This window comes from Mus musculus, chromosome 5 (genome assembly GCF_000001635.26).
Source record: "Mus musculus strain C57BL/6J chromosome 5, GRCm38.p6 C57BL/6J".
Taxonomy (NCBI): Eukaryota; Metazoa; Chordata; class Mammalia; order Rodentia; family Muridae; genus Mus; species Mus musculus.
Window position 1 is genome coordinate 100,050,867 of NC_000071.6, and position 25,322 is coordinate 100,076,188.

At 47.4% G+C, this 25,322-nt stretch overlaps 1 protein-coding gene across 8 annotated transcripts in view; it reads left to right on the forward strand.

Moving 5' to 3' along the window:
- Positions 1–18,059, forward strand: part of Enoph1 (enolase-phosphatase 1) — a 29,898-nt gene extending 11,839 nt beyond the window's left edge. For 2 of the 8 annotated variants that reach the window (NM_001163035.1, XM_030254775.1), the window contains exons 2-7: positions 8,274–8,375; positions 10,108–10,301; positions 11,277–11,409; positions 12,893–13,016; positions 16,933–17,075; positions 17,430–17,899. In NM_001163035.1, coding sequence (NP_001156507.1) covers positions 8,274–8,375; positions 10,108–10,301; positions 11,277–11,409; positions 12,893–13,016; positions 16,933–17,069 — 690 coding nt within the window. In that variant the 3' untranslated portion in view covers positions 17,070–17,075; positions 17,430–17,899. The other 6 variants (NR_027990.1, NM_026421.3, XM_030254776.1 and 3 more) reach the window with 5 other exon arrangements.
- The last annotated feature ends 7,263 nt before the right edge of the window (positions 18,060–25,322 follow it).

Here is a 25,322-nt window from a genome sequence, read left to right on the forward strand (position 1 = left end):
TGCCAGGCCATGATATAATCATTGGCCGTTTTTCAAAGTAACTTGAAGGCACTTTGTGTCACATAGAAACTCTGAGTATGTGTTTAAAGAATGAATACAGTCTTGAGAATTAATGAATTACATCTTCTCACCCGAGTAGGACAGCTAGCGAACACACTGTCACCAGAGGATGTAAACCTCTGGGTGTTTTGCTCTGACACTGCGTTCTGGCTTAGTGTGTTTCCGGTGCGTGGTGGGGGCGGGGCTTTGTAGGTGAGGCAGGGATCCGGTGGATGACAAGCAGTTTTAAATAGGCTCCAGTTTTCAAACTTTTCATTTCTGGGAGTTCTGAGATGAGAACTGCAGCAGACAACTCCAGTCACTCCATTATTGGCTTTCAGTCAGTGTTCACGTGTGGGGAGCCGCCCTCACATTCGCCGTTACAAGATGGCGCTGACATCCTGTGTTCTAAGTGGTAAACAAATAATCTGCGCATGTGCCAAGGGTAGTTTTCCACCCCATGTGCTCTGCCTTCCCCGTGACGACAACTCGGCCGATGGGCTGCAGCCAATCAGGGAGTAATACGTCCTAGGCGGAGAATAATTCTCCTTAAAAGGGATGGGGTTTCGCCATTCTCTCTCTTGCTCTTGCGCTCTTGCGCTCTGGCTCCTAAAGATGTAAGCAATAGAGCTCTTGCTCTGGCTCTTGCGCTCTTGCACTCTTGCTCTGGCTCTTGCTCTGGCTCCTAAAGATGTAAGCAATAGAGCTCTTGCGCTCTTGCTCTCTGGCTCCTAAAGATGTAAGCAATAAAGCTCTTGCACTCTTGCTCCTGAAGATGTAAGCAATAAAGTTTTGCCGCAGAAGATTCCGGTTTGCTGCGTCTTTCCTGGCCGGTCGAGAACGCGTGTAAGATTCACGGATGAGGCTGTTGCTGTTTGGTTCAGCGGTTCCTCACAAGCTTGGTCCCCAGCTAGTGTCTTAGACACTGTTCGTTTGCTGTGAAGAGACACCATGGCCGAGGCAGTCATAGAAGACAATGTTTATTTTTATTTTTTTTTTTTAAAGATTTATTTATTATATGTAAGTACACTGTAGCTGTCTTCAGACACTCCAGAAGAGGGAGTCAGATCTCATTACGGATGGTTGTGAGCCACCATGTGGTTGCTGGGATTTGAACTCTGGACCTTCGGAAGAGCAGTTGGGTGCTCTTACCCACTGAGCCATCTCACCAGCCCCGACAATGTTTATTTAATTGAGGGCTTGCTTATATAATAGGAGTCTATGGCCATCACAGCAGGAAGTGTGGAAGCAAGACAGACCGTCAAAGCACTAGAGTGGTAACTAAGAGCTTACAATCCTTTGGGGCTGGTGCGATGGATCGCTTATAGGTTAAGAACACTGCCCTTCCAGAGGACCTAGGACTGATTCCCAGCACCTACATGATGGCTCACAGCTGACTATAACTCCAGTTCCAAGGGATCTGGTACCCTCAATGGCCTCTAAGAACATGTGTACACAGACATACATGCAAGTAAAACATCTGTAACATTTTTCTTTTTAGAGCTTACATCCTGATGATATGTCTTTTGAAACCTCTGAGTTCACCCCAGTATGCACCTCCTTCCCCAACAAGGCCACACCTCCCTGAACAGTGCAACTAGGGGCCAAACACGCCAGTTTGCTTTAGATCTTAGTTTAAGGAAATATCACACATTTAGCTGAACCCCTAAGACTATCCTGTCTTGTATTTGTGCTGATGAAGGTGACTTTATCACACTGACTTGTATGCCGTGTTTTGATTTTGATTCAGGGTCGGTGTGCAGCTGCCGATGTTCCTCCTCTCTCCAGCTCCCGAGTGCTAGAGTTACACACCCACCACCCTCATAGTTGCTGATGCTGCTGAAGGTCTCGACTCCCCCAGGCCCTCTGCTGTATTACCAGTGCTGCAGTAAACATTGCTTGAGCTTTTTAGGTCCATTGCTAGTAGAGGAGTGGCTATATGTGGCATCTCGTCAGGCAGTGTTGTCAGGAGAGCCAGTTTGCTTTCCTACCATGGAGCTTATGCAGGGGTGGGGTGTAGTGAGGGTGTGAGGAGAAGGAGGAGTGTAAGGGAGCCTGGACTACCCAGTAGGTAGGAAGAGTGTCAGTATAAAAGGAGCTCGCAGGGAGAGTCTGGTGCTCAGCTCTTTCTTTCCTTGTTCAAGTCAAGAGGAGTTTCTGCGCTCCGTCAGGGCATCTCTGCCACGTGTGCTGGATGGAGGATGTGCCCATCGGGCTGTTTGTGTGCTTCTGCTCTCACTGGCACGCCTGGTGAGACCGTCCAAGCGATTGGTCAGCTTCTTTGTCATTGTTGAACAGGTGACGTGTGGACAAGGGATTTGTTGAGCAGGTGAAGTGTGGATAAGGGGTTTTGAGGATGTAAACAGAAGATGTTAGAAGACCTTGGTGATTTTCATTTTCCAGTTGTACTTAGATTTTGGCTTTAGATACATTTTAAAATTTCTCAGACGTGGGCATTCTCTCTAGTGGGGCGTTTTCTTAGTATGTAGAAGGCCCTGGTTCACACCTCAGCACGCATGTACACCCACCTGAGTTTCTAATTATGTACCCAAACCGCTGAGATGACATTTGTTCACATTGGTCTATTAACTATTGTAAGACCCCCTTTCGGGGACCCCCACTCTAGTCTCGGGAGTGTGAGAGCACCCAAAGAAACACGAGGACCCACTCGCTGTAATTACATGAGGACGTTTAATTACGGAGCTCCGGGGCGACATGCATCCCACACAGGAGATAACGGATGTCGGCCACGAGGCTCGAAAGCCAGGGGCTTTTATGGGGTGAGGGGCTTAGGGGTGTGGAATTCAGCATAGCGACACACTATTGGCTTATTCAAACATTAACAGAAAGAACACAGTGCATCAGGACTTTGTTCCTGTGGGCTGGGGGCTTATCTTTGTTCACATAGCAACCAGTTGATGTATGACTTTACCCAGTGCCAAGGGGCAATAGACAGAGAGGAGGTTCCGGCCAGGTGGTGTTGACTCAGATAATATAGCCCTGCTATGTCTTCACAGCCCCCTTTATCTTATGGTAAAGATGTTCCCAGGAATGTTTTAACTACGAGGCATACCCAGGTTTGTTTTTCTCTTTTCTCAGCCCCAGGCAGCCTCTAGGCTCACAAACAACCAGCAATTTCTGAGTACTTTATATGACTTACAGGTCTTGAAATTTCATCTTTCTTTCACTATTAGATATCCTAACTTTATTTCATGGCTGTTACTAATGACAGACCCCCACCCTCCCCCACCCCCCAGCTCCACAACCTTCCTGCTGTGCATATTTGTGTGCGTCTGACTGTATGTCTGTCTGTACAGTGGTTCAGGAGCTTTGGAGGAGGCCAAGTGAGGAGAGCCCGCAGGGCCGAATGACTTGGAGTAATTATTCTAATTACGTAACACAGTGAGCCGGCTTTGCCAGGAGTAGGATCGTGTATTTTCAGGGCCTTCTGACCACTGTGGTGTAGTATGGAAGCACTGTAATTTCTACACTGAGTAAAATTATACCTGGTCTCAGGTGACCCTGCCGGAGAGCCTTTCTAATCTCTGTGTGTGTGGAAGCCGCTCTGTGACTTGTTTACCTCTAGTCCTCGGTGCATTTACCGTACTGGGAATCAGACTGAGCAGTGGAGAGCATTTCATCCTGCCACAAGCTCTCACGGTGTAGCTCCGGCTGCCCTAGAACTCAGAGGTCCGCGCTCCACCGCATGTGCGCAAGGACTTCCCATTCTCAGTAGGAGCCGTAAGCCCTAGTGCTTTGTAAACTCGAATATCAGCATGAAAAATGTGTGTTTGGGAAACAACAGTAAAGAGTGCATCTTTAAACAGTAGTTTATCTGTTACTATACATATACAATCTTAGTCATGTCCACCCTAACCTGAACCAGCAGGTCATTTCTTGGTGACTAGGTCCTGACAGGTGCTGGGGATGAGAAAGATAGAAGCTGCGTCTGGAGGGCTTGCACAGCGTTGTCTCAGGCCAAGCAAGTTTATTAAGCATTCCAGCACCATATATATACTGTTTGCAAGGGGAAAATGGCCAAGGTCAACAGAGCCAGATCAGACAGTGCTGGCAAAGACTGCATAGGACGTCTCAGGCCCAGCTGCCTTGGGGCTGCTAATCACAGCCAGGGGGAAGATTGGGGCCAGCCTTATGTCCCCTGAGGCACTGGCTTCAGCCCTAGACCTGACTTGCCAAGTCCACACCTGGACAAGGACACAGAACTAAAGGTCCCTTTGTCCTTTCACCAGGACCTCTGAAAAGGTCTTGGGTTGGTCTGGCTCCCCACTCCCCTGAACCCTACTCCCCTAACACTTGACCTTCCGAACTTTATCCTCTCCTTCTTCTCTTTTAAAATGAACATCCCATTGGGTGTTCTTAGTGCTGCCCAAGTGTACAGGAAAGTGAGGCGGGTAGGGCCGGCCCGCCAGTGCTAGTCCTAGATAACGCTGTCAGTTGGCTATAGCCAAGAATCAAAGCCTAGAGGAAAGCCTTGGTTAACTGCTCAGAGCAGATTGGCTTACGGGTGTGCCTGAGGGGGCTTGCAGGGGGCGGAGGCCCCCCACCCCCATCCTGGACTGTAGAAGGAAGCTAGCATGCTGTGAGTGAGCCCAAGCTAGCCATCAAGCAGCCGTGAAAGTGTTTGCTACTTGAGTCCCTGCCCTACCTGCTCATAGTAGCTGTCTCAGTCAGGGTCACTATTGCTGGAAAGAAACACCATGGCGTCAAGCAGGGCAGGAAGCACAGGCAGGAGCTGATGCAGTGGAGTGCCACAGAGGAGCACTGCTTCCGGCTTGCTCAGCCTGCCTTTTTATAGAACAGAACACCACCAGCCCAGGGATGGCACTACCCATAGTGAGCTGGGCCCTATCTTATGGAGACATTTTTTCAATGGGTTCCCTCTTCTTTGATGACTCCAGCCTGTGTCAAGTTGATATAAACTAACTAATAGACTGGGAGCTTGAAGTATAAGCCAAAGAAATCCTTTCCTTCCTTAAGGTGGTTTTGTCAGAATGTTTTATCACACCAACTGAGATTTTTACAACTGCCAATGGCCATATTCCCAAGGTAAATGACCCTGACCCCTCCCTGCAGCCAGCAGCAGCCAGTAGGTCCTTTGTTAGGTATGGATTCTGGCCTACCCTTCTTCCACCCATACTGATCTTTGCCTGGCTTGATCTTGCACAGCTAACTGCTGCGGTGAGCACAGATAAATCTTCCTCCCTTACGCTGGTCAGAATGTTTTATCACACTAACAGATTAGTACAACGGGCAGCCTGCCAATGGCCATATCCCCAAGGTAAATGACCCCTGGAGTTTCCCTGGTAAGTGCCCAGTGGAGCTCAGAAGAGGGCATTATATCTCTGGAGGTAGAGATGGTTGTGAACCACCATGAATGGAACCTGGGTCCCCCCTCCAAGAGCAGCCAGTGCTCTCAGCTTCCCCAGCCCTGATGTCGGTCGGATTCTTTTTTTTTTTTTTTAAATATATTTTTTATTAGGTATTTTCCTCATTTACATTTCCAATGCTATCCCAAAAGTCCCCCATACCCTCCCTCCCACTCCCACTTTTTGGCCCTGGCGTTCCCCTGTACTGAGGCATATAAAGTTTGCATGTCCAATGGGCCTCTCTTTCCACTGATAGCTGACTAGGCCATCTTCTGATACATATGCAGCTAGAGACACGAGCTCCGGGGGGTACTGGTTAGTTCATAATGTTGTTCCACCTATAGGGTTGCAGACCCCTTTAGCTCCTTGGGTACTTTCTCTAGCTCCTCCATTGGGGACCCTGTGATCCATCCAATAGCTGACTGTGAGCATCCACTTATGTGTTTGCTAGGCCCCGGCATCTGATGTTGGATTCTTATGTCTGCATTTGGTCTTTGTGTTTGCATGGCCTGTGGAAAACCCCATTGCATACTCCCAGTGGAAAAGAAGGAAGAAAGGAAGGAAGGGGGTGGGGAAAGAGTCAGTAACATCTTAACATTTATTAGAAACCATTGATACTTGTTTGAAGGTGACCGGCAGCAATTGCTAAGTTAGTCACTCTGCTGACTTACCTGTAAAGATGTCTTTATCATCATGGACGACATCAGCAGCGGAGTGTGCTCTGGGAGTTTGACTTCGCTGGTTCCCTAGAAGGTCCCAGAACCTTTAGGGGCTGTGATACAGTCTTAGGACCTTTGATTGGTTCTGTTATCATTTCTCTGAGCTTCCCTTCAGGCTCTTTGGATGTGTTAGCTTACGCCTATAGTCCTGTTACTTGGGAGGGTGAGGCAGGAGGATGGGGGTTTGAGGCTAGCCTGGACTACATAGCAAACTTAAATGGCAAAAAAAGAAAAAAAAAATCTTACACATTTCTGATTTTTGTAGCATTTATTAAAGTCTCGTTTAGTCAGGCGTGGTGGCATATACAGATACTCTGGCAGACTGAGGTGTAAGGAGGTTGCAAGTGTGAGACCAATCTAGACCAAGTAGAGAGCCCGTCTCAAGGTGGAGGCAGTTAGTGGATTTTTCAATAAATTAATAAAGTGAGTGATTTTAAGCAGGTTTGAATTTAATTCATTATGCTTTAACTTAAAATATAAGACCTCTGCAGTGTATGCATGGGTTCTATACTGAGAATAAACCTATTCTCAAGTTTTTAGATGTATCTCTAAGACTGGCTAGCCCACCACATCCTGAGCCTGCACAGTCCCCCCCCCCCCCCCCGCACTTGGCTTGTTCCTGCACTGCTCTGCAGTGACGCGTGTTTCCCACCCCAGCCCATGGAGTCAGTCGGTAGCAGTGACGGGCACTTCTCCAGTCACCTCTCCACTCCTTACTCCCAGCTTCCATGTCTCCATACACAGTAGACATTTAAAAGAAATGGTTGTATGTACCATACTATAATTTGAGGAGATGTATGTACATTTAGACATTTTAACTAAAGAAGGTGCCATGAGTTTAAGTGTATCAGTAAGGCATTTCCTTAGAAGGTGGGGGCCAGGCTGGAGGGCTGGAGGGGTATACCACCCCCGGCGGCATACAACTGGCTGTAACCCAGCTCCAGAGGAGTCTGACACCTAGCCTCTGTGGGCACTGCGCTTGTGGTGTACGTGCCCTCGTTACATACAATTAACATAAGGAAAACAAGTCTTAAAGAAAGCAGACGGCCCTGGCTGGGTTCCAGCCTTGGCACCAGACAATACTCTAAAACATAAATTATTTGTGTGTCTGCGCACCACGCTCTTGTCAGTACCTAAGGCGGACAGAAGAGGTGTGGCTGTCGTCCCTTGGAGCCAGAGGTTGTGAGCAACCTTGTGAGTACTGGGAATCAACTCTGGATCCTCTGTAAGAGCCGCTAGCTCTCTACCCCGTCCCCCAATAAATTAAACGTTGATCAATGAGAGCTTATAATCTCAGCTGATGAGTTACTGATATGCTATCTATTAGTGAATTGCTTTGCATATAAATTTGCATATCTTTTTCTTTTTTTCCTTGAGATAGGGTCTCCCTTTGTAGCTGGGACTCACTATATCATATAGGTTTAGTCAATCTTGAGTAATTCCTCCTGTCTGTTAGGCACACAACTAGCTGCATAGCCTATTGAGGATGCTCTGGAGGAAGTCTGACCAAGTCTGTTGTTGTACTGTCCCTTTAACGTTGCCATCTGGATACCTTCCAGCTGACATCCATGCCCTCGGGATGGAGAGGTGTGGTAGTTAAAACCACTTGCTGCTCTCACGTTCAGTTCCCAGCACCCAAGCATCTACACGGTGCCTTACAACCGTCTTAATGCCAGGTCTGAGGCAGGCGTACAAAGGTAAACACTCAGATACATAAAATAAAGTCAGATAATCCAGAAAATAAAGCAAGCAAACAATGGTCTGAGAGTTAGCAGATTTGTAGACACGGCTGGGGAACATGTTTTAGGCTTTGTGGGTTAAATGGTCTTAACTCGACCACTGTGGCCCCAAATAGCCAGAAACCGTCTAACTAAATGATTGTGACTGTACTCCAACAAAGCGTCATTATTACAGGCAGGACCAGCTGGCCGGTTCCTGGCCCCTTGGTTTCTTAGTTTCCCTTTGTGTCCCACTGGGAACAGGCCCACGGCAGCAGTTTCCACTGGGACTTCCTTTGTGCTGTTTGTTAGTTAAGGTGAGACTATAAAAGACTCAGATTGTGTGATGTAGTTCAGAAAAATAACCAGCTCTTGTTTTTTAATTCTTGTTTTACTCTTTTTCTTTCCAGGATGTTTTATTTCCGTACATCAAAGAAAATGTCAAGGAGTACCTGCAGACCCACTGGGAGGAGGAGGAGTGTCAGCAGGACGTCAGCCTGCTGAGGAAACAGGTTAGGACTTCCCTCATCGCATCCCACAGCCTCTGAGAACGGGCGAGACCTGGGGACTTAGCAGGCCCTGAGCATGTTGTAAATCATGCCCTGCGTCCAGGTAGAAGCTGCAGTGGCTTGCCTGCCTAGGAATTCACAGTGTGTAATAAGACAAGCAAGTCAGAGCAACCTGTGTCAGCAGAATTGCTTCTTTCAGCGACTGTTTTAGTTGCATAGAAGCCTTGTGTATTTGTGAAATGAAGCCTTTCTTGGTGGCAGACAGAAGGCTTTGTGCAGTGTCAGGCCATGTAATTAATGTCACCAAGTGTCAGCAGCTTGTCGGTTTCTACTCTCCTACCTCACGGTGGGAGACTCCCCCAGTACAGTGTCCCTCACATCCAGGCACCTTACCAGACTCCTCAACCAGTTACCGTTGGCCCTGTCTTCAGCCTGCTCTCTGCTGCTCCCTAGTCAGCCCGAATTCTCTTCCTGCACATTCTCTTCCTCAGGGCAGAGACCTTCCATGCTGTGCATCCCTCACCAGCAGCCTTCCTACTCGGGATGTGTAGAAGGCTGTTCACGGTCTCCTCTTTATTGTGCAAGGTTAGGACTAGAAATAACTGGAACATCCTTTGAGTCATGCAGTATTTTCCTACGTATCTTGAGGGTATCTTTTTTATTGTCTCAACAAGTGTTCTATACATACATATTCTCTTAGGTTTAGATAACGCATTGTATTGTTGTAAAATCCTTGTAAATGAATTGTGTATGTGTGTCTGTCTGTCTGTGTGTGCCTACAGAAGCCAGAGGAGGGCACCAGATAACCCCGGAGCTGGATTCACAGGCATTTGTCAGCCATCTGACATGAGTCTTCTGGGACTGAACTTGGGTCTTTTTTTTTTTTTTTAATAATTCAATATAGTATTTATCTGTGAAGCCCTGGCTGTCCTGGAGCTTGTTCTGTAAACCAGGCTAGTCTTAAACTCAGAGATTGGCTGCCTCTGCTTCCCAAGTGCTGGGACTAAAGGTGTACACCGGTATGCCTGGCTTCTACTCGGGTCTTCTACAATGGCTCCTGATGGTCCTCTACCCAGTGCAGCACTGTGGCCAAGAGAGGCGGAAGTGAGCCAGTGCTGTCACTTTCTGGGTTTCTCTCTGTTGGCCATAAACTGAGTAATGATACTTGTCCCTGTTCCCTCTCCAGTCAAAGCACTGAGAACATGATAGGTGTTAATCAGTCCGGCTTGTGTATGCTATCAACTGACTCAGCACACCAGACTTATAATCATCGTTGCCCTTTTCTTCTCACACAGCATGCCTTTGGCTTAGCAAGAAAGGCAACACAAGCTAGTATTCTAGAATGACATATATTTTTAAAAAATGTTTTGAGAGAGAGAGAGAGAGAGAATATGAATGTGCCATGGAGTGCTTGTGAAGGTTAGAGCACAGTTTGAGAGCCATTTCTCTCCTTTTGATCACATAGGTCTCAGAGATTGAGCTCAGGTCATCAGGCGTGGTGGCAAGCACTTTTTTATCTAATGATCTATTTTGCCCAGTCATTCCTTTAAGATTAATTTTTAGCAGTTCTCAGGATAACTGATTGCTGGAAAAAAAATTGTCCTGCCTGGTTTCTGCTGTATCTTTTTAAAAACACACACACGTGTGCATGGTACATGTGTGTGTGTGAAAGTGTAGGCATAGAATGCTTTTTAAATGAGTGCATGAATAAACTTAGTTTGTGTCTGATTTGAAGGCCGAGGAAGATGCACATCTGGACGGGGCTGTTCCGATACCCGTGGCTTCTGGCAGTGATCTGCAGCAGATGATCCAGGCTGTGGTGGACAACGTGTACTGGCAGATGTCCCATGACCGAAAGACCACAGCGCTCAAACAGCTGCAAGGCCACATGTGGAAGGCAGCTTTCACGGCTGGCCGCATGAAGGCAGAGTATGTGCGCTCACGATAAGGCAGTTCAAAGCCCAGTGTAACCTCGCATTCCTCTCTCCCCTCTGTTAGGTGCAGTCAGTGAAAGGTGATAAATTGCCAGGCACCGTAGCATGCACATTGAATCCGCACATTTAGAAGGCAGAGGCAGGCAGATCTCTGAGTTCCAGGCAAGGGAAGGTTACATAAGAGACCCTGTCTAAAGAGAGATGGGGGAATCAGATCAGTATTGCCTTTTTGTAGCAAATGAGCTGTTTTGTTTTCTTGTTTTCAGAAGTATTTCATTCAGCATAGTACCTCTGCATGTGGGGCTTTGGGGCCAGGGGGGAGACATTTAGTTCTATTTTAAAATAGCTTCCTAAAAAGAGGCAACTTGAGCCTGGTGTGATGGTGTACATCTGTGATGTTGGGAGGTGGGCTTCCCTGAACCTTACATGGCACACCAGTGACCCTGGGTCCCAGTGACAGCATTGTTGCCCTGCCTCTCACAACTATCGTGCCTTTTGCAGACAGGAAAAGTGAGAGGGCTGGAGAGATGGCCCAGCAGTTATGTACACCACATACATGCTGGTACCCATGGAGGTCCGAAGAGGGCATTGGATTTCTTAGAACTAGAGTTATAGGCAGTTGTGAGGTGCTGTGTGGGTGCTGGGAGCAGATCCAGGTCCTCTGCAAGAACATGCAAGTGCTCTTAACTCTGGTCCATCTCTCCATCCACTGCTCACTTCCTTAGTTCATTTCTTCGTATTTTTTTATTGTTAAATACGCTTCCATCTGTCAAACTTGTTGGTTTTAATCTGTGATCCTGGAAGTCCAATGACCTGTTGATTAGAACCACAAGAATCCCTGTCTCATGGAATTGCCTCTCAGGCTAGCATTGGAGCCAAGGCAGAGGAGGGCGTGGCATCTGTGCAGTGTCTGATTGTCATCTGGCTGGACGGTGTGCCTTTGCCGTGTAACTTGCCGGGTTCTCTCCAGGTTCTTTGCAGATGTGGTTCCTGCAGTCAGAAGGTGGAGAGAGGCTGGGATGAAGGTATACATCTATTCTTCAGGGAGCGTGGAGGCACAGAAGCTGCTCTTCGGCCATTCCACAGAGGGAGACATTCTTGAGGTAGGTTACTTGGTGTCCGACCTTGTTTGCTAAGGCTGTGGTAAGAACTCCGCCAGCAGCAGCTTGGGGGGATTTGCTTGGCTTTCACTGCCCCATCAAGTCATTTGGGAAAGTTAGGGAGGAACTCAAGCAGGAACCTGGATGCAGGAACTGATGCAGAGAGCGCAAACCAGGGCTGCTTTACTGCCCCACTGCGTGGCTCACTCAGCTGCCTTTTTCATGCAACCCAGGGTGGATGCACACACACACACACACACACACACACACACATATACACACTCTCTCTCTCTCTCTCTGTCTCTCTGGTATACAAAGTGTAGGTTCCAAGCTATGCGTGCCAGAGCGTCTGTTATTCCAGCACTCGGGGTTAAGGTAATAGTGTCACACTGTCCAGGCTAGCCTGCCTGCACAGTGGGTCTGAGGCCCACAAGGAGGCCTCACTATTTCAAACATCAAAATATGAAAAGCAGTGTTTCTTTTGCTAGGAAGTTTGAGTTGTCAGTGGAGGTGTAGAATACATTTAAATACCCACCCTTAAGTAATTCTGATGAGGCTACTACTAAAACCATATTTTATTTTATTTATAAATTTTTAATATATACATACATGTATACATTATAAATAATATGTATGTATTATATTTAATGTATATGTTTTACTCTATGTATAAAGTGATACAAGTGTATATGAACATGCTGACACATTAGAAAGTAGATGTACTATTTTTTTAATACAAACAGTCAGCAACTCAAAACTCCTCCTCTTCTCAGAAGGGCTGACCAAACAGAATTAGTTTGGCTGTTACTTTCTTGAGGGGAGTTAGAGCCCGTGGCTTCCTGCAATACTTGGAAAGTGCTATGTCACCTAGCTGTGCCTCCATCTCGGAATTTGTATTTTCTGGACCTATGTTGGATATTCAGGAACATTTTGGTTTTGGATGGTGCCATATTCCATATAGTTTTATATATAAAAGAACATATATATTCTTTTGTCTTCTATAGCAGATATTAAACCAGTAGTGGAACCTCGAATAGATGACGGTCATTTTGTAGATACAGATGCACACTGTGTGCAGTGAGGTCAGCAGTGAGTGAGTCTGTACACAGCAGAGCAAGTGCATGGGGCATGGTAATACCTACCTCCTGGCTTCAGTAGTAAAAGTCGCCTTCGGTGAGTCAGAGAACAGAGGTGTGCAGCATCAGCTTTTTAATAGTTACAAACATCTGGAGCAAAACCCAGTCCGAGAAGTAAACAGTGAGTGCAGACTGGAGTGGAGGGCATAGTGCAGTGCTGGTGAGAACCAAATGCGACGTTTTTATTACCGTAAAACTCTTGTTTTTTGTAGTTTCTGTAAAGCAGTCCATTAGATATCTTTTCAGTAAATTTTTGTGAGATGCAGTCACTGTGATCGGCATGCGTTTCAGAGGAAGGCCTGCAGGGTGAAGATCTGTACTGACCAGTCCTTTCCATTCCCCTGGTTCAGCTCATCGACGGTCACTTTGACACCAAGATTGGACACAAAGTGGACAGTGAGAGTTACCGGAAGATTGCTGATAGCATCGGTTGTTCAACCAACAACATCCTGTTTCTCACGGATGTCACCGTAGGTGGGTAGCTGCTGTTGGCCTGGTGTTATTGCCATGGTGATGCAGCGCCTGAAGCTTGAAGGGAGGCGAGGTTTGTACTGTTGAGAGGGTGTAGCCTCTGAGGTGGGAGAGGTGTGGGCCCTGGAGCGGCTTGCCCTCTGCCGTAGCCACCGCTCAGGAAGCAGGTCTGGGTTAGACCCTCTGTTGGCCTGTACCTGCCAGGAAGGCCCTTTCCCAAGGTCCCCAACCTCCCACCGCCCGGCGGAGACCGGTGATGAACTGCCTGAGCCTGTTGGGTGCAGCTCACCATCCACCGTGGCAGCTCTCTCATGTGTGGTGGCCTAACGTGGCATAAGTGGGTGTCTGGGCCACGTTCCAAGGGAACATCATGGAAGGGTTCAGGGCTAGCGAGGTAGCTCAGTAGGTAAGAGTGCTTGCTCTGCAACCATGAGCACCCACATAGCATCGTGTTCCAGGAGCTTGCTGGCCAGCCAGCCTAACTCAGGTGAGAAGTTCTGGTTCAGTGAGCGACTCTCTTTCAAGAAAGCGAGGCCAAGATAATAAAAATGATTGTGCGCACACATGAGCCTGTCACAGTGGTCCCTGCTACTAAAGAGAAAGGTATGTTTGCAGTCCTTGGTAGCTTGGCGGGAATCTGTAATCTGGCAGATAGCAGCATTCACAGTGCCTTGTTACCCTGAGGTTTGGACCAGGTTCTCTCCTGTGTGTCTGGCTGGGCTGGAGTTCTGTAAACTGCTTATATTCTTCCACATCCTGGAAGTTTTTCTTTTCTTTTTTTTAAAACTTTTTTTTTTTTTAAGATTTATTTATTATTTTATGCCTATGAATACACTGTAGCTGTCTTCAGACACACCAGAAGAGGGCATCAGATCCCATTACAGATGAGTGTGAGCCACCATGTGGTTGCTGGAAATGGCACTCAGGACCTCTGGAAGAGCAGTCAGTGCTCTTAACCGCTGAGCCACCTCTCCAGCCCCTGAAGTTTTTCTTTTACATACCTGATTGCAGTGGAGGAGAAGCAGATACACAAAGCAAGCCAAGGCTTATTTATTCTTTAAGGATGTACTTATTTTTATTTTATATTCATGGATGATTTGGCACACCCGTATGTGTCTGTGGAAGTGGGGTGAGCTTATTGGGTCCCCTGGACCTGGAGTTTCAGATGGTTGTGAATCAACATGTGGGTGCTGGGAATTGAACCCAGCTCCCCTGGAAAAGCAACCAGGCTCTTAACAAGGGAGCCATTGCTCCAGCCCGAGGCAGGAAATCAATAGCGGGGACCCCGATACTCTGCAGTGGAACGTTCTCTGGTTGCACTTCTCTGTGGACTTGCTTCCTGAGTTGAAGCTGTACTTTGCTGTTACGGGACTTGGGGAGCAGTACAAGGAGACTCCCTTCCCATCACCGTAAGCTCAGGGTGTGTGCAGTGTTTCTGTGAAGAATGATAATTTGCCAACTTTTCCTGTGTTGTCCTGGTAAGTTTAGCTGGTTTAGCTTGAATTTGCTTTGGTTGCTTCTAATTTCAGTAGCACTTTCCATAGTTGGTTACCCCATAGACAGAATTAAAGGTCTGCTCTGTGGCTGTACCCCAGGCAGCCGTCTCGCCAGCTGAGTTTATCTTGTGATCCCAGACCCTTCAGTCTTTCTCTGACTTAGGTTCTATTCATGATTGTAACTCCCAGGGCTGTGAAGGCAGCTCAGTCGAAATGCTTGTTCCCTAGCACCTTTGTAAAGTGGCTGGTGTGCGTCACCGCGGTGCTCAGGAGGAGGAGGCGGGCAGATCCCAGGGCCTTCCAGACCAGTGACAGACCCGTGTCAGAAGGAAAAGGTCACCCGTGTCTGAGGACTGACACTTGGTTGTCTTCTCTCTCCATGGGTATACATGCACAGCACATGCATCCACACACTTGTGTGTACACACACTAATTCTAACTCTTGTTCATTTGTACATTGAGCTGCTTGTCCACAGAATAGAAGACGATGCGTGTGTGTGAGGTGGGGATGGTTGTCTGTTTGTCCATGTGGGTTTGGGTAATTGAGCTCTTGCTGTCAGCGCTGGTGGCAAGTGCCCATTCCGTCTCAGCTGTCTCCTGCCCACACCTCCTCAGGACTGCTTAGGCTTTCATTATGGTTTTGTGTTTAGGTACTTTTAATCTGCGTACACCCGAAGTTCCAAGTCTTTCTCATTTCATTTAAGCGATTCTCTAGGGCTGAAGTTCTACAGCTTAATTTCTAACTTGAGTAAAAGCAGATGTGTACAGTGAAGAAACAGTAGATATTCCCGGCTCTGTCTGGTTTTGTTTGTGTGTTGTTGTTTTGAGACAGGGTTTCTCCATGTCCTGACCATTCTGGCATTTGCTTCTGCTTCTCGGATGCTGGGATTAAAGGTGTGGGCTATAAACCATGCCTGCCTATAGTCCCAATGTTAAAGAATAGGATTAGTTAGCCTTAAATGAAATCCGCTAAGGATAGCTCGTGGGTGCGCAGGCGTGCACACAGTCAGGAGGGCCAGAACATGGATGTGGATGATCCGTAGCTGGAACGGGAAGGTAGAGGCTGCTTGCTTTACTCTTCTGTTGTCTCTGGTCCTGTGAGGTTTTCTGTATCACGTCCCCATCCCTTCTCTACCAAGACAGGGCATAAAACCAAGCTGATATTCCAAATGATGCTTAAAGTATGGAAGAGGGAAATGAAAGCCTTCTTGGAATTGTAGCTTGTAGTGTTGCAGAGCACACTTGAAGTATTTAGTGCCTAGGTCAAGAGTTAGCGAGCCTTTTCTATAAGATGGGATAGTAAATATGCACCTTTCAGTTCCCAGAGTCTCTGTCAGCTCCTCGGCCGGCCCTGTCTTCATAGTGCAGGAACGGTCACGAACTGTATGCAAATGAACAGGTGTAGCAGCGTGCCAGTACAACTTCACAGAAGTGGCTCGATGTGATTTGCCAGCCTTTGTTTTAGAGCACTGGGCATCGTGTCAGGCTGGCAGTTGGAAGTTTGAGGCCTGCTGCTGGCTTAGTTCGGTGTCTAGAGACAGGGGCAAGGTAAGGAGGAGGCTCCTTTGAGCTGTGCAAGAGAATGGGGTAGGCATGAAGGCGGGGGCTACGTTGTCCTCAAGTTTGTCAAGGGTGGTTCCTAGCACGCAGTAGATGCATTTACAGGTGATGCTAGCTATGGTTTTCACATAAAAGTCAAATGGAGAGAGGACTGTAATCCAGGGTACATTAGAGAGGTCTCCTGTAGCACCCGGCTTACCTAATCTCATCTGACTGCTCTTGTCTTTACTCTTCACCCAGCACCAGCTCAATGCCTGATCATAAGTACCACAGCCTAGAGAGGGGATGGACAGTCATAAAGCCCTTGCTAGGGCAGCTAAGTACGGGCTGTAAGGAGCACACAGGTTCTGTAATGCAGGGTGGGGCTGCAGGTTTTGAGTGGAATCTTGAAGAGTAGGAAATTGTGGAGTCTAGGCAGGGGCATGGCATGTTGGGACCTGAGATGGTGAGAGCATATACTTTACCTGCATTAGATCATAGGACTCCTTCGCCCTGATCTACTTAATAATTGGTGTTCGACCCCACAGCCTGCCCTTTGAGAAACAGCTCAGCTCTTTGGGGTGACTTGGAAGAATGGACAAAGGGCGTGGGCCAGAGCAGCCTGTGTGGCATTCATCAGTGGTTCTAATTAAAGCGTAGAATAGGACAGGCTGTTTTCTGCTACATACAATTAGGTGCTCCTTAGCGTAGAATTTATATATGTAAAGACTTAGACTTCTTCCTCACTGTGCCACCTTTTAGCTACAACAAAATCCACCTGGCTCACACCCAGTTCTCTCTCCCTGGTGACTTGCCCTCTCTCGTCTTAGGCTGTCACCTTGGGCGTCAGGCCCTGGTGTCTGACCTGTACTCTGATTCCGCAGAGGCCAGTGCTGCTGAGGAGGCGGACGTGCACGTGGCTGTGGTGGTGCGACCTGGCAACGCGGGGCTCACTGACGACGAGAAGACATACTACAACCTCATCACGTCCTTCAGCGAGCTCTACCTGCCGTCCACCTAGAGCCAGGTCTGAGGAAGAATTGCCGTCCCCTAGTGTCTAGCTTTATTCTAACTGTAAAAGTAACGTACTTATGTGTGCACACAGACATGTGCAAGGGTATATACATGGACATGTGCTCAGATTAGTTTCCATGGGCACATAATGTGAGAAAAGTTGTCCGTTCCATGAAGACCAAATTCATGTAAAGACACTTTATGTGTAGACCATAAATCTGTCTTACCAAGCCCGGGGTGTATTTGAAACTGCAAAATACTAATCAAATTTGTGATGTTTATCAAATTGTTTACCAAGTGGAAAGCTAGTTCTGAGAAATTATTATCCAGAGCCTGTGTTATTTTAAAGACTGGACTTGCTTCAAAGGTACCCATACGAGGAGCCCACCGTCCCTGTCCCTCGAGGTCACGTCCCACCGCTGCACTAAGGACTCACGGCCCAGCGTCCACAAGACTGAGGCCCTGTCCCTGCTCAGAGAACAGATCCGGAGCAGGTGGTCTGGTCAGTCAGGATGGAACAGTGCTACAAGCACCAGCCTGCCTCTGAGCAGTGCTCGGAACAGCTGAGGCCGTGGCGGGCTCCACTAACCCCCAGTGTTATCGTGTTTTATAGCTGCCTTTCTGTGTCTTACACAGTTTGAGAGTATATGTTAATGACTATTTTTTTTAAAAATGTTCTATTGAAACCAGTGTAACAGCACAAAGAGCTCTAATGTGTAACACTTCCTCTGAAATGGATATAAAGATGTAAATTTTATAACAGCACTGTTTATTCTGATGCATTCTGATGGGTCAGTGTCGTGTCATTAATTAATAAAGGCATTTTCTTCTCATACAGTTTCATACAGACGTGTGGATTGTGCCTCACTCTGTCAGAGGCAGAGAGGAAAGCGAGGCCGAAGCCACTGGGAGAGTGAACTTCTTTAGATTTTGCATTGGGTGTGTGCGAGGCATGTCTGTTTTAACAGTATAAATGAACGTCACTGCGTCACTTCAATTTGGATTCAAACGTTATTTCGACTTAATTCAGACAGCATTCAATGTGTAAGGAAAGTTTCTTGGCGTTTTGATAACCATGGTTTTCGCCCCCTCATTTTAATTGGTGTGTGTGCATGTGTGTGTGTGTGTGTGTGTGTGTGAGTGTGACAAACAGACAGACAGACAGACACACACACACACACACACAGAGGGAGGAAGGGGACAGGCTGGACAGTTTGTGGTGGTTAGTTCTCTTCCCTTCCATCTGGGGCAGGGGTCAGACGGAGGCTGTGGGTCTTGCTAGTGGCAGGGAACTTTATCCACTGAGCCCTCTCGTTTGTGTTATGTTTGGTTTTTCTGAGACAGGGTTTCTCTGTGTAGCCCTGGCTGTCCTGGAACTTGTTCTGTAGACCAGGCTGGCCTCGAATTTAGGGATCCACTTGCCTCTGCCTCCTGAGTGCTGGGATTAAAGGTGTGGGTCACCACTGCCCTCTCGTTTTTTTAAAAGGCTATATTAAAAAAATACTTAAAGGAAATAGTTATTTTTGTAATTAAGAAAATGGTGTAGGAATCATTTTGGGGGGATGCATTGGATAAGGGGTAAAGTCTTGGAAATATGAGGAGGAAGGGGACAGGAAAAAATGTTACATTGATTCAGGTTTTGTCACTAGGAAATAGAATAAATTCATGTTAAGTCATAGAAATGGGAATAATTTGTAAATGGTGAAATCACATCCAACGAAAGGATTCACTTCATGCGTACATATATATTTGTAGACAAGTTCATGGGCAGATGGCAGACAGATTATCCTTTAATAACAGCAATTAGAAAAGTAAGGACTTGAGAGACAGCCTGGTGTGGTGGCACATCTCTTTAATCCCAGCCCTGGAGGAAAGCCTTTAATTGTGGCAAAGGTAGGAACTCTGTTCCAGGCCAGCTTGCCTATAGGAGTAGTTTCAGGATCTCCAAGGCTACTCAAACAAAAAACCAGCCAAACAACAACAATAAGTCAAAATTAAAAACAAAAATCAAAAACATCTTTAAGGGGCCGGAGATGGCTCAGTGGTCCTTGCAGAGGACTGGAGTTTGATTCCTTGCGGTGGCTCACAACCATCTAATTCTGATCCCAGGACATCTGACGCCTCTCCCTGCACCAGGCTCTCGTGTGGTCCACAGGCATACATGCAGTCAGATGTGTGTGATAACATTTGGGTTTTTCCCGGTCTCTCTGTTTATAGCCGGGGGCAAGGGACTCCTTGTCAAGCTAGATATATTTTGGTGTTTTTCCCTCAGTAGCACTGACTTCCAGTGTTTTACCGTAGTTTGAGGGAGAGAAATCTCAGAAGCTGGCTCTAATCAGCAATTCTGGAGCTGAGAGGTCTGCTGTTTAGGCTGGCTTTGGTGGCTGAGAGTCACTGATGTTTCCAGGGTTGGTTGACAGCAGGGCCTTAAATGCCTGTGTGGGTGCAGGACCGGCTCTGCCCAGCAGGTGGTGCTGCTTCCCCACAGCCCCGTTGAAAGGCATCAGGTGGGAACAGGGAGGGAGCAGGGACATGACTAACAGTTCATTTATCTTTAAAAGCCAGTAACAGGCTATTGCAAGAGCAGAGGAGTTAGACAAAGTTTTGGCAGTAATACCAACCACAACCCACCCGCTAATCCCCTTTCCTCTCCTGTATCAAACACATTTTAAAAAATACATTCCTTTTGGGTAGACAAGTTTTAGCAGCAGTGTTTAAAGGGGCTTGTTTTCAGGAATTTTTTTTTTTTTACTCCTATAAAAAAATAATTAAATATACTATGTCCCATAACAGTTTGCTATACTACCACCTGTGCCTTGATGTCCATATTATACCATCCTCAGTAATGTTCAACAATAATTTGCAGAGCTCGGCCTGGTGACTTGCAGTTACAATCCCTGGCAGGGGCCAGCCTGGTTTACATAGGGAGTTCCAGGCTGGTAGCCAAGGCCACGTGAGCTCTGTCTCAAAACAAATCAAAAATCCCGCAGTTGTTGCTGATAGAGTAATGAGTAAAATCTGCCCTTGAGTTTCTCTCAGGTTTATTCTGTCAAGACGTGAGTCCTGGGCTGACATGAGGGCACATTGTCCCTATGGTCAGCATGCATATCCTCTAGAGATGTTAGGAAACCAAACAAAGACAAAGTAAGGTCTGGGAGGGCGGGCAGGGCTTGTAACCTAATCATGGGAGACCAGATAGAGAAGGGGAGAGAACACTGTGTGTGGATTAAATGTAGAGATTTAGGTAGAAGTGCTGGGACTGGGGACTAGGGAGCCCCGTGGCTGAATACAGTTAGAGAGGTCTACAGAAGAGGCCTGACCATTAGGTTGTTGGATCCTAGTGAAATTCTTAGCCTGTACTCTAGATGTGGTCGGAAGCTACTGGGGAATTCTGAGCGGGACTGGGTGACTTAAATTGTGTTTGATGGAGAATGGGTTGCTATAGGAAGACCTATGAGAGGAGAGAGTTGGAAGCAGAAAGCGCTTGGGTGTTTTTAAAAAAGATTTAGTACGCGCGTGTGTGTGTGTGTGTGTGTGTGTGTGTGTGTGTGCCATCATGTGCTTGTGGGTGGAGGCCAGAAGATGGCATCAGATCTGAAACTGGAGTTACGGGGAGTTGTGGGCCACTTGAGGTAGATGCTGGGAACTACACGTAGGTGTTCTTCAAGGGCAGCAAGCGCTCTTTGCTGATGCTCCATCTCTTAAGGTCTCACTCAGGTATTTTGACCACAAAGGAATAAGGCGTTTTTACATAAACCAATGGAAGGCTTAGAGGAGGGACAGTTAGGGGAACCACCCCAGGAAGCCCCACAGTGGTGAGTTTGGGAACCGCCACGGTTGTCACAGCAATGGCTAACCCATGAAGCTGGCCAAGAAGTGGGGTACAAGCCTGCTTATTACAACCTCTCCAAACACTTGCATTTTAGTGACCTTAGAGTGTTTTACATCTCACTGAGTAACTCAGTTCCAGACCCTCCTGTAGGTATGTCTGGGAAATGTTTTTAATTTTTCAACTCCGCTAATTGCTCTGTCTGCCGGATCCTGTATCGGAGACTATTGTATGGAAGGGCTAGCAGTGGCTGGTTTTGGTGTGGTAACACCAGAAATGGACATGGATGTCTTAGAGGTGTTGATAACCACTTTAGGTTGACAGGACTGGAAAGGGAAACGCCTACAATTTTACCTTGAGTAACTGGATAGCTGTTGCTATGGAGACAGTGACTTGATGTGTAAAGTGGAAAGCTGATGTAGACTGGGAGACAGAGGTAAGAAGTAACCAAACCAGTGAGTGCGAGCCCAGAGCCTAAAGCTCTGGCCTGACCGCAGAGCAGGCTGAGGTTGAGAGCTGATCGGCATAGAAATGCTGTTAAATCATGGAGTTTTGACTAGGGGAAGAGTTAGACCTGAAGTTTCAACTTTTGAGATTAAGCCTAAGAAGGAAGCAAGCCAAGCAGATGAAGAAGAGACTATGATGAGCCCTGACAGTAATGCAAGCGAGGGTCTAACTCCATTTTAATCCCCCCGCCCCCCATAGGGTTGCGGTCTTTGTTACTGGGTGTTAGGATTTTCAGTGCGCCCGGGAGAGGTGGGGAAAGGGATCATATAGAAACCCCTATCTGCCAAGAAAACACCAGGACGTGTTATTCAAAGCCCTAATTCACCAAAGATCATATTTTTCTGATCTTCCTAACAAGCTTTTAGGCCAAGTATATTGTTTGTCCAACTATTACCCATCATTCCATTCAGCTGTGCTTAATACATTTGTCTTTTAACTCTTTCAGCAAAGTGGCCTGGGTAGCTGCCAGAACTGGCAGAGTTCCAAGCTCGGGAAGGTACGGCCAATCCCTTCGAGCCGTTACGGGCATTGTCAGACGGTTGCTGTGGTGGCTCGCCAGGACTGTTCCTTGAAATTCCAGTGTTCAAATCCCAACGGGGTAGGCATTCAGGAGATAATTGGATGAAATGAAGTGTAGTAGCACCCATCTAGACCCTAGTACCCTGGAGGCTGAGCCTGGACCATCTGAATGTGAGTTTCAGATTAGCAGGGCCGCGTGGTAAGACTCTGTCTCAATAAATGAAACAAGTAAATAAATGTCATAAGGATAAGGCCCTGCTCCAGTGGGTCGGTGCCTTCATTAGGGGAAGAGAAGACAGGAGAGAGCTTGGTTTCACCAGTTTTTTTAGTCCCATGACTGTCTGATCTCTCTCTCCCTCTCCTCCCTGTCTACCTTGTGAGGACACAGTGAAAGGTCACCCAAAGCTCGAACCCTGAGCCAATTCCCCTGCCTCAGCGCTCTCACTGTATTGCTTCGAGAGCTTCCTAGTCAGGTGCTGCAGTTTGCACATTTGCTCCTGGGAAGCCGCTACCTCCATGCTGTGTGGGAACCCAGATTCACACCGCCTGCCGAGGAACCCAGGCTGCAAGCAGTCAGCTAGCCACTGCTTCCAGCCTCAGGCTTTCTAGTCAGTGAGCTGAGACCCTGGATACCACAGAGCAGAGATGTCTCAGCTGCGCCAGCAGCTAGCGCAGAGTCTGGGAGTCAGACAGTGGTTTTCTGCTGTTGCATCTTATGTTTGACCTGGCATCCAGCAGTCAACATAACTAGGACATCAACTAAGTCATGAAGTAAGTCAATGTTACGGAGCAGGACGCGGCCTCTCCTCCCCAGCACAGGCCTGTGCCACAGTGTGCAGTTAGGAATGTCAAGATCGCCCCATTCTCTTCCTCAATGGTGGTATTGCTTTTCTTTGGTATCTTAGGGTTTTACTGCTGTGAACAGACACGTGACCAAGGTAACTCTTATAAAGACAACATTTCATTGGGACTGGCTTACGGGTTCAGAGGTTCAGTCCATTATCACCAAGATGGGTGATCACCAAGATGGCAGTGTCCAGGCAGGATGGTGCAGGAGGAACTGAGAGTTCTACATCTCTGTCTGAAGGCTGCTAGGAGATGACTAGCTTCTAGGTAGCTAGGACAAGAGCTTTAAAGCCCACAGTGACACACTCCAACATGGTCACATCTCCAAATAAAGCCATTCTTAGCCTGCTTGCATATATCTGTACACTGTTATGAGCCTGGTCCTAGCAGAGGTAGAAGGTAGATGAGAGTATATCAGACCCCCTGGAAGTGGTGTTACAGATGTTGTGAGCCGCCATGTCATTGCTGGGAATTGAACCCTGGTCCTCTGAAAGGGCATCCAGTGCTTTAACCACTGAGCCGACTCCCCAGCTGCTGTGCACTGTAATCTTAGTCAGTTACAAGCATGTATGTACCTTATTAATGTCTCTGTGCATGTGTCATGACATACATGTGGAGGTCAGAGAGCAACCTTGTAGATTGGCTTCCTTACCACCTGGGTCCTGGGGATTGAACTCCGGTTGTCCAGGTTATCAGTAAGTAAGATCTCTCTGGCCCGAGATCATGTTTTACAAAGACTTAGTCCATAACAAATCCTAAGAACTAGTGTCGATGTAGACTCTGGAGGCTGATTTGAAGAGTGGAGAGACCACACCCAACTCGGTGAAGAGGGTGAGATTTTCATATCTGAAGGTAGATTACCCCTGGAGTCTCAGCAATAAGGAAAGGTTTAGAGGGCTGGGACCTATGGGACATTGTAGTGAGCTGGGATTTCAGTCTGAGGACATGGGAAAGCCCTGGAGTTTCGTCAGCACAGGAAAGAAAATGAACAAGTGTAGCCTTTAAGAGCCTTTAAGCTTTGTCGTGTCAGGAGCAGGTTGAAGGGAACCCATAATGGAAGCCGACCAGGTTTGTTGTTAGGAGACATCAGGAGAGATGGTTAGCAGATAGGGCCAGATGGTGGCAGTAGAGATTCACAGTCATCCTTAAAGACCTGGAGGGTTTCATGTAGCCCAGGCTGGCCTTAAATTTCGCCTTCCCTCCTCCCTGCTTCCCCCTTCCCCTCCCCCTTTCTTTCTTCTTCTTCTTCCTCCTCTTCTTCCTTTTCTTTCCTCCTCCCTCCTTCTTCTTTCTCCTCCTCCTTCCTCTTTCCTTCCTCCTCCCCCCTCCTCCTCTTCCTCCTCTTCCTTCTAGAAGTGGCCTCAGCAAGTAGTCGTGGTCACCCTGGACCTCACTATGACCTTGGAATCTCAGGTCTGCCTGCCTCTGCCTCCTGAGGGCTGGGATTGAAGGTGTGCGCTGTCATGCCTGGCTTGCACTCAGCTTCAAAGGTCACTTTGTTTGGGTTTCCCCACAAATATTGGCTGTGAGAACAGATACAGGAGTAAGGGGAAAGAGACCCCTGTAACGATTGGAAGACGCACATCTTTAACTTACACAGGACAACTGTTCAAGGGTGGGTTTAAGGGCTTGAGATAAAGGGTTAAAACTGAGATGCCTTACAGTGGAGATGTCGTTAATTAGTAAAGAGTGGACCAAGCAGGATGGAGATCTGGACTGGATAACTCGGAAGGGTTGATATATGGCAATACTTTAATCTTCCTTCTCTCCTTGTTTGAGATAGGGGTCTTACTATGTAGCTCATTCTAGAGTGGAACCCAGCCCTCCTGCCTCTGCCTCTCTAATGCTGGGATGACCATTAAATACTTCTGGCCTTTTCTCCTTCGAGAGGCTCAGTTGGACAACAGGAAACTCAGTATGTGTGGGACTTTGTTCCCTGACAGCCAGGGCTGCTCATTCTGTATGAAGATGCCCCAGCTATGGCTTCCTATGAGTGCTGTGAATTTCAGCTCTAAGGGGTCACACTGAGCTCCATCTGTATTTGTGTGAGATCGTTTAAAAATAAAAAGGGTTGGAAGATCCCATTCCTATGCCCAGCCTCCCAACCCCCGTCCCTGACCAGCTACCTAACCACTGTGGTTTTTGGATTGAATCACACATATCTAAAACTTAAAAGATGACGTCCATATGTAAGGGGAAATATGGTACTTATCACTTTGGATCTTTGGTAACCCAGATGACATGACATGGAACCTGTACAAAATACTGCGTAAGATGGCCAAGAACTGGGCCTAAATGTCATGAGCCTAGGGGAGACCCCACTGCAGTACAGTGGTTCTTAATGACACATTTCTATACCATAGCTCACAGACTAAGCCCTCATCAAAGAAGCTGCTGCTCTGAGTAGATGGTAATTAGCAGAGACCCACAACTGGACAGTGTGCAGAGAGTGAGTTTGGAGCACTTAGCGCTAACTGGGAGGCCTTTATCGAGACCCCTTCCCTCGGGCTGGAGAGATGGCTCAGCGGTTAAGACCACTGACTGCTCTTCTAGAGGTCC